This window comes from Dendrobates tinctorius, unplaced genomic scaffold (genome assembly GCF_039654945.1).
Source record: "Dendrobates tinctorius isolate UK_male_01 unplaced genomic scaffold, ASM3965494v1 ptg000257l, whole genome shotgun sequence".
Taxonomy (NCBI): domain Eukaryota; kingdom Metazoa; phylum Chordata; class Amphibia; order Anura; family Dendrobatidae; genus Dendrobates; species Dendrobates tinctorius.
This window is the reverse complement of record NW_027361924.1, coordinates 2532414-2543330: the sequence shown is the minus strand read 5'-3', so window position 1 is coordinate 2543330 and position 10917 is coordinate 2532414. Positions and strand designations below refer to the sequence as shown.

Here is a 10917-nt window from a genome sequence, read left to right as displayed (position 1 = left end):
GCACCTCTCCGTTCCTGAGCTACGGCCGCCTTCTCTCTGTCTATAAAGCTAATCTTGTTGTCCAAATGGGAGGGGTTCTCAGCTATTCTCTGTGAGGCGTGCTCTTGAGAGTCACACCCACTTGTCAAAATAAAAGACTTGATTTATATACAGGGAAGTGAGGGTCATATCTCAGGAAAGGAGAGGCGCAGGACGAGAAAGAAAAGAGCGCCGGATTCAGGAGAACAGCGGTATTTACACCAAATTATATAAAAAAAATATATATATTGTAAATATTGACTTTACATTAAATAAATAAAAAATGAAGCCAAATTGGGTCATAGATGCATAGGTGATGATGGGCAAACCTGGTTCCCAATGTGGTGCCCTTAATGTTAGATGTTCAGAGAACAAAGCACCACATTTAATTTAAAAATCTTGTCTGAACCTTTTCTTTTTTTTTTTTTTTTTTAGAGGGACGTATAAAATGTAAAAAATAAAAATGATGTTTCAAAAGAGTGTAGCTTAAGATGCCGAGGTATATAGTTCAGCCAAACTGCATGCAGCACTGTGAGGGTTAAAAGCTGGAACTGGGAAGGGGGGTGCGACAACCCCTCCCAGCCCCCCTGAGCACTTTTAGCTAAGGAGGGGCACACACATTCTGGGATGGGATGTGTGTTACCAGGAGTCATTCCAAAATATGAATGGATACATAGAAATTCCCTGAGCACATAAGCAGCAGAGTCCACAGCGAGAAGCCGGACTGCGGAGCCCCCCAATACCTGGACACTCGCCCTCTGAGTCACGTAAGTCGCCCCATCCTCTGCCCATCCATAGGAGCTTCTGTTTAGGGAATTTGTGCCAATTTTTTTTTTTTGAGAATTTTACGAATTTATTGTGTCGTGAAAACCTTTTTTGCCATCTTTTACTTTGTGATATGATGTCTGAGATGTGACGCCGGATGATGATTATATATGATACAAATTAATACGGCCAAATCATATTTTGTGACGTCACAATTGCATCCGGACTATAATACTACCCTATATTTACCATTCTTGGGCAGGGTTTGCAATTAAAGGGGTTGCCCAACTTTGCAGACTTTTTTTTTTACTTAATTGCAAGTATTTTAGGTTTAATATCATTTTTTTAAAATCCGGTTTTATTAAAAATTTTGCACCGTTTGACTTTTTTTTGGGGACTCTTTGATTCCTTTCGTATTCAACTTTGATGAGGTCATAATAAGATGAGCCCAGAAGTCAAAAAAAGATCAAAAAGAATGACCTCACTGACGGATTCCCAGTTCACTCATTCTGCAGCCAGCAATAGGCAGCGCAGCGCAGAGGCTTTAGATGGAAAATGGTGCTAAATTGATGTTGCAAAAAATATTTTGAAGCCCCAAATACATGCATGTAAATGAAAAGCAATAAAAAAAATTAGCTCCAAAGGTGGATAACATCTTTACGTCTAAGGGTACAGCTTCGGCAAATCCAGTGGGAGTAATGGAGGATGCCCTCTAGAGGAGAAATAGAGTATTACATGCTGACCGATATATATGATGGATGGACTAGAACTATGGGGAGGATCAGGATGTGAGTATGTCCTAATTAATGGGGCTGTTCCATCCACATAGGGGTCTTCCATATATACTATACAAGTAAATATAGATTCCTCCCATGGGAGATGAGGGACCCACTCTTCAGATTTGAATCTCAAAATCGGAGTCATAGGTTATAAAACTTTTTAGGGCCCCAGTGGAGTAATTTCAAGCTCCTGGGCCCCAGGGCAAAGTCGCCAACAGGGCCCCAACTATCACAGGCCTTTAATAGTGTTCATCTTTTCTTGTATGGGCCAAAGGCACTTTCCAGTTTCCGGGCACAACCCCTGCACCCTCTGATGACCCTGTCACATCTTAGCCACAATTTTACCACGCAAAACTTTTTTTGCTGTTTGAAAATGATGATTGCATTTAAGTGAAACCGATAACATATTTTTACCCCGCCCAAAAAAATCATAAAAAATAATCATATAAAAAATAGTAAAATCAGCGTTAATTCTCATAGCTATTCTTATACTAGTAGTTCCGTAGGATCTAACGGTCGAGTCCTGCTCCATGATACATAGTTGTGTAAAAGAAAAAAAAAACAATCTCGACTTCTGATCTTTTTTTTCTCTCATTCAGCAAAAAATTAAGCTCAGATAATGAAATGCGAGCTCACAGAGTAACAGCAAGAGCCGCGGCGCTGGTAGGATCCCTCTGGCATTGTCTGGTAGTCTGCAGATCTTTTGTATGGGGGGAAGGGGGGATATACAAAGAAAACAGAAAAGTTTTTAAAAAGTTTTGTGACTCTTTGTAACTTGGAATCTTATAAGGTGTAATTTTATTGAGTAGGTGTATTTTATTTTTTGCCCAATTTTTAGAGTAAATTTATATTTTTGTGTATTTTTTTTCTTTTTTTGAGTTCTCTACGGCAAAATCTCTTATACCTTCCAATCTTCAAAAATGGATGGAGGAGCTCGGAATGCGCCTCCTTTGCTTGTCTTGTGCCCATGGTTCCGACAGTTTCTTCCTCGTCTCCTGTTCTTCGTGGATGTGTGTAGTATTCTTCCCATTACTATTGATCAAAGAGTGGAGAACAAGCTGAAACATAAACCGCTCAATAGTCCCGGGATGTTATCAGGAATGCCATTGTTCCGATCTGTTGCGTCACCTCGGCCCTGTGTGTCTTGTGTGTCAGACCTAAAAGGTAAAAGGTTATCTCAATCTGTACCTTTACTCCACATCCTGGAGTGTGACCACCATGGCTTTTACTACCACAATGCTTTGCCTAACTGAGACAAACCCTTAGGACATACCTGTATATAGGGCCTTCAAAGAGGTTGCCCTAAAATAAAGATCTTATTCTTAATTATTTCTCTCCTACAGTTTTTATGGGATTATTCTAAGAGGTCTGCCAACTTTTATAAACTATTTTCCAGACAATTAGGATTTTTCATTTGAACTTCATTCCACCTTGTGGGAGGTTCTTGCAGGCTCGGGAGACTTGCCAACCTTCTCGGGAGAGCATGAGGACTTCCCTGTTTCCAAGAGGCTTCAGGAGAACAGACACTGCGATAATTGGTAGTCTCATCGGGCAACCTATTCTCTGAGAGATGACCCCCTTCATGAACTTATTTGACTGGGGGAAATCCCATCAGATATTTCCACCGTAGGGTCTTCTACAAGGGAAATATGGTAGAACATTTCAGTCACGTTTACAGAATGACTGTCTCTGTTCTGTCTCTTTGAAGACCCTATAGTCTAACAGGGAATGGGGACAGGGGCTGTCTTCGTGAGACAACCCTTTTGAAGAAGACAACTTAGGTAAGGCCAAAAGACCATCAGTAGAATAAGAACCTGTGATGTGGGACAGAGAGATGTGGGACAGAGGTCAAAAGACCTTCAGTAGAAAAGGAGCCTATAGAACAGAGGTCGAAAAAACATCAGTAGCATAGGAGATGATAGGACAGAAGCTAAAAGGTCATCAGTGAAATAGAAACCTAAGAAACATAGGTATTATAGGAACTTGAGGAGCAAAGGCACAAAAGATCATGGGTAGAATAAGAGCCTATGGGAGAGAGGCCAAAAGACCATCAGTAGAATAAGAACCTGTGATGTGGGACAGAGAGATGTGGGACAGAGGTCAAAAGACCTTCAGTAGTAAAAGGAGCCTATAGAACAGAGGTCGAAAAAACATCAGTAGCATAGGAGATGATAGGACAGAAGCTAAAAGGTCATCATTGAAATAGAAACCTAAGAAACATAGGTATTATAGGAACTTGAGGAGCAAAGGCACAAAAGATCATGGGTAGAATAAGAGCCTATGGGAGAGAGGCCAAAAGACCATCAGTAGAAAAGGAGCCTATGGAACAGAAGTTGACAAAACATCAGTTGCATAGGAGATTATAGGACACAATCCCAAAAAGTCAACAGTAGAATAGAAGCCTTTGGAATATAGGTAAAATAGAAACTTAAGGATGGAGGCCCAAAAGACAATTGGTACAATAAAAGCCTTTGGGACAGAGCCCGAAAGATCATTGGTAGGAAAGGAACTCATGGAACGCTGGCCAAACTGTTGGTAGAATAGGAGCCTATAAGATAGAGATCTAAAGATCATCAATAAAATAAGAGCCTATGAGACTAATACCAAAAGATGATTGGTAGAATAAGAGCCAATGAGAGAGAGGCCAAAAGACCATCGGTAGGACTGTAATATACCACCTATGAGTACAGTGAGGCTTTTTCGTGGGGTGAACCACAGCGGCAGGTACAATGCCTACCTACATCTCCTCGGGGTGCTTTTTAAATGCTTTTTAACCCCACGTACACTGATTATTGCCAAGGGTGGTGGTAAGAACATTTTGCTCCCTTCAACAATCTGAGATATCGGTACAATTTTGCCCTGGTGCTTTGGTGTAACTGGTAGCATCCAATGGGGGTGAATTTATGGTCTTTGTGTCTGAAGTTGCTCTAGGATCTTATTTGAGTTTGTAGTAAAAGTTATTTTATTAATTCTGATAATACTTTTTGTTGTCATTAATATTTTGTTTGAAGATTTATTGTCGCTGATTTCCCCTACCGAGAACATACTTGTGAGAGATCCTCTTTGCTGTATTAATGATAGTTTGGTTTTTTGTTTTTTTTTCAGAAAATCAATCAAATCTACTAAAGAAAATGGAGGAAGAGATAGAAGCTTACTTCAATGCAAGCTTTGGCTCTGACAACTTCAGTTTCTTCTTATTTGAAGACTTCAATTCAACACTTGACGTGTATTTTCCTATCACCAGGCTTGTCGCCTTCATACCTTTTATGCTGGTGTGTTTGGTGGGCCTTGTTGGCAACATTTTCGTAATCATTCTCATTTTGTCATCTAGGAAGATGTGGAGGACCATGAACGTCTTCATCTTCAGCTTGGCTCTTGGAGACCTGTTTTACATGTTATGCTTACTGGTTTTTGCCATTGAAATAATGCATTCCTTGGGAATCTTCATGTGCAAACTCTACTGGACTCTGGCATCTTTAGCAACTTTTTCCAGTTCCTACTTTTTGGCCATCATGTCCATCACTGTCTTTTTGCAGGCGTTTTATCCTGCTTTCTCCAAAAAGCTCAACTTTACAGGAGCTGCCCTGACCAGTCTTGGGATCTGGATACTAAGTCTTCTGCTTGGGATTCCCTTTTTTCTTTACGCCAAGGTGGACGACTACTCCAATTGTCTTATTTCTTGGCCAGCACCCTTCTGGAACATAATCTTCATATCTTACCGGTTCGCCATTGCATTTTTGGCTCCATTGATCTTGGCTGGTGTTTGTCTCATTCTTACCCAATGTCGGATCAGAAGACTCGAACAGTCCAGTGATCCCATGGTGACCGAAGTCAAGGAAGATGTGGTGATGATCATGGTCCTGTCTCTTGTATTTATTGTCTTCTGGCTTCCAACTCATCTTCTCGAAATTGTCTTAGGATTCACCTCCAATTTGTATTTTAGTGAAGGCACTTACTACATCATCAGCATCATACCTTATCTGAAAAGTTGTGTCTATCCTTTCATCTATGGATTTCTATCTAGAAACTTTAAGGACTACTACAACAGAATATTTTGTTGCAAAGAAGTCCCGGAAGGCGACAATCCTCCGAAAACGTCAAATGATGGACCAGAAGATAAGTCTACCGCTTGTTAGCCATCTTCACCTACCACTGACTATTAGACCAAAGAATTTGCATTTCTATTGAATCCAAAGGGGAATTTTATGACAAAACAATCAGGAAAATGGAATAAATCACTTTTTTTTACTTCACTCATCTTTTCAAAAGATGGCCATCTGACTTGGTCTAGGGGTTTTATCACTCACCAATGGGAGTCCCAGTTCTCCCTTGATCTTGACAACAAAACCATTGCAAATTATTGTAAAAGCTGAATGCATGTAGAGAACAGATCAGGTGAAATTTTGTGGAATACTTTTTTGTTAAGATCTGATGTGCCAGTCATGAGAAATATAGAGTAGAAGCCTTCTGCAAATAAGGCTGGAGGTTCTTCGGGGGCGTGTCAATGCACTGGGAATACTTCTTATAGGTTGATTGACATGCTCTCAATACGTTTCCAGCCTAATTTGCCCATGACTTCTAAAAGCCATGATTAGAAGGACATTAAAGCCATAAGAAGAGGCCAGAAGTAGCAGCTCGCCTACTTGTTGATGGCTTCCAAATACTTACAGGAGATTTTTTTTATGTTTAGAAAGCACAATGCTTACTGTAAATAATGTTATCATTTAGTGACAAAAAGGAAATATATCAACACGGTACATGCAATTATACTCATCACATACAAGCTTGTGGGGTCGTGTATGCAAATTTGACTCCTACATCTGGAATCTGAATAAAGGGATTTTTACGGTATTATTTTTGGAAATTAGCCGTCGGTTTCTGTAACCTTGCAAAACAACTTAATAAAATCTCCAAACGTTTGCCCACTCTTCGATTGTTCTGAAAGGGCGTTTTACCTTAAAGGGGTGTTACACTGTTTATGAATGGTGTTGAGCAACCAATTAGGTGTAGAATAGATATGGACTTAGGCACCTGTTGACATTAAGCCCATAAATGATAGGTCCCGTGGCTTCAGTAACTGGTTGTGCCGATTACATGCAGCAAGACATGTAGGGTGGATGAAACATAGAGCTATGTTCTTCGACAATTAATTATGAGTCTGAGGAGAAGAAGGCCTTTATTTAAGGATGAACACTTGCCCATTTTCCATTGGTGAACATCAAAACTTGAAACTCTTCCACAGTTGTAGGCCTTTGAAGTAAAAAGTCCAAGCCCTAAATAAGCCCTTGCTTCTTTCTCATGGTGAGCCTTGAAACATGTTCTAATATGTTCTTTGACAACTACTTATGGGTCTGAGAAGAAGTCCTTTTTCTTAGGATGGACACTTGCCCCTTTTCCATTGGTGAACATCAACATCTTCCCCTTAGACAGAGCAACTACATCCAACAAGTGATGGGGTATGTATGTATACATTTGAGCAACCTCCATGGTAATGATGCCTTCAATGAAGCCATTAGTGGCCACCACAACTCAAGAAAACCCATCACATAGTTAAAAACAACTAAATACAATTTTTTCATGACCTTTGTAGTTTCCTCTTCTGGTTACAATGGGAAAAGATTGAAACTCTTCCACAGTTGTAGGCCATTGAAGTAAAAAGTCCAAGCCCTAAATGAGCCCTTGCTTCTTTCTCATGGTGAGCCTTGAATCATCTTCTCCTTTGACCGAACAACCACAGCAAACACATAGCTGCCAACAGTTCCAAAGTTGTCAGAATTGTCTTAAACTTTTGGAAACAATCACAAGAAATATTGGCATCTCCTGGATGAAACAGGAAGGTGGCTGTCTAAATCCCACCTGAAGTGGACAGAGTTCATGGGCAGGACTGTTGGTGGGGTTGAAAAGGTTCCTTAACTGAATAGAACTAGAAAATACAAGTGTAAGAAACAGAAAAAAAAAAAAATTCCTATGATTGCTATGCATCTGGGGAGAAGGAGCCCTAACCTCAAATTGGCCCTTGACCTGTTTCTATAATTGAACCCAGAATTCCTTCTCCCAAAACATAAGGAGACCCCATGGAAAAATTAAGAGGAACACCTTCCCGCACCAAGACAGGGAACATGAAGCTTGAAACCAGCACAAGATAAGGAGGCTCCATGATGACTTTTGCAATGGGACAAATCACTTTTCTGTCCACTTCTGATTTCCATCATTTCATGTAGAACAGTATAGAATTGAGGATACTTTGAAAATTACCTACAGAGTTACCAACTTTACTTCTAGCCCCTCAACTCCTTCTTGGATGCAGGGCTTCATAGCTCAGCAATCATTTGTGGAGCAAGTATGTCATTGACCCCCATGAACAGATGGCTTTCATTACTTTGGGTCTTAAGAGGCCTTTATCAGTCCACCTCCAGGCTCCCCCATTGTGTCACCATTTACATACGCTCCTGATTAGCACTGACTGGTGATATCATTTAATGAGAGAGTGATTTGACATTTACCTCGGAGACTGAAAATTTCTCTCGGTCTGACGAAGCGAAGAAAATTGTGTCTTATTATTAATGACATATTAATGCGCAATTCTTCACTTAGTTTTTTACTTACCATACTTTTCCTTATGGACTAGGAAGATTATTCCGACCTGATGAATAAAAAAAAGAGGATTAAAGATGGGATGAGAACTACAGATGAGCAAATCTTTTGAAATTCGATTTTGAAGGTTTAATTTGGAGTGAATCAATTCGCCAAAAAATTGAAAGTGCTGGAAGGCATTAAACTGCCCTGGAAAGACATATATCACACTGAGATTTTTCAGGACTGTATTTAACCTCTATTTCAAGCTTCTTAGACCAAACACACCTTTAGAAATGTCAAAGAGCCCTCTACATATATGGTTAGGGGTCCATGGATGGTAACCATTCTTCTCTGCTGGGCTGTCACACACTATCTGTAATGTTTATTCAGTATTTTATAGACTTCTCTCCCTATCTCTATTGTGGAGCTGTTTCGTCCTATCACTATCTCTATTGCGGAGCTGTTTTGTCCTATCACTATCTCTATTGCGGAGCTGTGACATCCTATCACTACCTCTATTGTGGAGCTGTGACGTCCTATCACTATCCCTATTGCAGAGTTGTGATGTCCTATCACTATCTCTATTGTGGAGCTGTGATGTTCTATCACTATCTCTATTGCGGAGCTGTGATGTCCTATCACTATCTCTATTGCGGAGCTGTGATGTCCTATCACTATCTCTATTGCAGAGCTGTTTTGTCCTATCACTATCTCTATTGCGGAGCTGTGACATCCTATCACTACCTCTATTGTGGAGCTGTGATGTCCTATCACTATCTCTATTGCGGAGCTGTGATGTCCTATCACTATCTCTATTGCGGAGCTGTGATGTCCTATCACTATCTCTATTGCGGAGCTGTGATGTCCTATCACTATCTCTATTGTGGAACTGTGACATCCTATCACTATCTCTATTGTGGAGCTGTGATGCCCTATCACTATCTCTATTGCGGAGCTGTTTTGTCCTATCACTATCTCTATTGCGAAGCTGTGACATCCTATCACTACCTCTATTGTGGAGCTGTGATGTCCTATCACTATCTCTATTGTGGAGCTGTGATGTCCTATCACTATCTCTATTGCGGAGCTGTGATGTCCTATCACTATCTCTATTGCAGAGTTGTGATGTCCTATCACTATCTCTATTGTGGAGCTGTGACGTCCTATCACTATCTCTATTGCGGAGCTGTGACGTCCTATCACTATGTCTATTGCGGAGCTGTGATGCCCTATCAATGTCTCTATTGCGGAGCTGTGATGTCCTATCACTATCTCTATTGCGGAGCTGTGATGCCCTATCAATGTCTCTATTGCGGAGCTGTGATGTCCTATCACTCTCTCTATTGCGGAGCTGTGATATCCTATAACTATCCCTATTGTGGAGCTGTGATGTCTTATCCCGTCTCTATTGCGGAGCTGTGATGTCCTATCACTATCTCTATTGCAGAGCTGTTTCGTCCTATCACTATCTCTATTGCAGAGCTGTGATGTCCTATCACTATCTCTATTGCAGAGTTGTGATGTCCTATCACTATCTCTATTGTGGAACTGTGACATGCTATCACTATCTCTATTGCGGAGCTGTGATGTCCTATCACTCTCTCTATTGCGGAGCTGTGATGTCCTATAACTATCCCTATTGTGGAGCTGTGACCTCCTATCACTATCTCTATTGTGGAGCTGTGACGTCCTATCACTATCTCTATTGCGGAGCTGTGATATCCTATAACTATCCCTATTGCGGAGCTGTGATGTCTTATCCCGTCTCTATTGCGGAGCTGTGACGTCCTATCACTATCTCTATTGCAGAGCTGTTTCGTCCTATCACTATCTCTATTGCGGAGCTGTGATGTCCTATCACTATCTCTATTGCAGAGTTGTGATGTCCTATCACTATCTCTATTGTGGAACTGTGACATGCTATCACTATCTCTATTGCGGAGCTGTGATGTCCTATCACTCTCTCTATTGCAGAGCTGTGATGTCCTATAACTATCCCTATTGTGGAGCTGTGACGTCCTATCACTATCTCTATTGTGGAGCTGTGACGTCCTATCACTATCTCTATTGCGGAGCTGTGACGTCCTATCACTATCTCTATTGTGGAGCTGTGACGTCCTATCACTATCTCTATTGTGGAGCTGTGATGTCTTATCCCATCTCTATTGCGGAGCTGTGACGTCCTATCACTATCCCGATGTGCCATGCCATGGCGTATATTTTTTGGCTTTCAATCTCCTCCCAGATGGAAATGCCAAAAAATTCGGAAAACTATGAATTAGAGGTACAATTATAGGGAGAGCAGATGTAACAGTTTCACCCTGGTGTCTGTGAAAATCAGCTGATCCTGGCCACATAGTGTGATGTAGGGCTCATGTTTAAATGGAGGAATCTAATACAGATTTAACCCGACAACCCAAATACAGAGAAAACATTCATCCGGTACCGATTATAGACCAGGAGAAATGGAGCTGATTGATATAAGTTTTGTGGGAAAAGATTCAGCATAACTTATTTTATTCAGGTATTTTTCTTCTGTTTATATACTTTGTAGTCCAGTGGGTGGGAATGTAGTAATGACCCGGATTGGGGGGTGGTCCACTGTTTACCACGATCAGACGACACAGACATGAGACGGAGGCAGATTTTAGTTGCAACAAGTCTGAGTTTATTGGCCGTCCTCCTGACGACCGTAGCCATACACTGCAGTTCCTTTACAGCTCTCCGTATTCAGGCCCGGGTACCTTCACCTTCCTTCTGTCGTAGTGACGTTCCTCGC

At 41.0% G+C, this 10917-nt stretch overlaps 1 protein-coding gene across 1 annotated transcript; it reads left to right on the top strand.

Moving 5' to 3' along the window:
- The first annotated feature begins 659 nt into the window (after positions 1 to 659).
- On the top strand, positions 660 to 6488 carry LOC141069120 (somatostatin receptor type 5-like). Its single transcript, XM_073558444.1, has 2 exons — positions 660 to 785; positions 4668 to 6488. Exon 2 carries the CDS (start codon positions 4694 to 4696, stop codon positions 5696 to 5698), a length of 1005 nt encoding a protein of 334 aa, XP_073414545.1. The 5' UTR covers positions 660 to 785; positions 4668 to 4693; the 3' UTR covers positions 5699 to 6488.
- Positions 6489 to 10917: the final 4429 nt, after the last annotated feature.

Coding starts and splice junctions, on each gene's coding strand:
- LOC141069120 (XM_073558444.1), top strand. CDS start 4,694: ATGGAGGAAGAGATAGAAGCTTACTTCAATGCAAGCTTTGGCTCTGAC.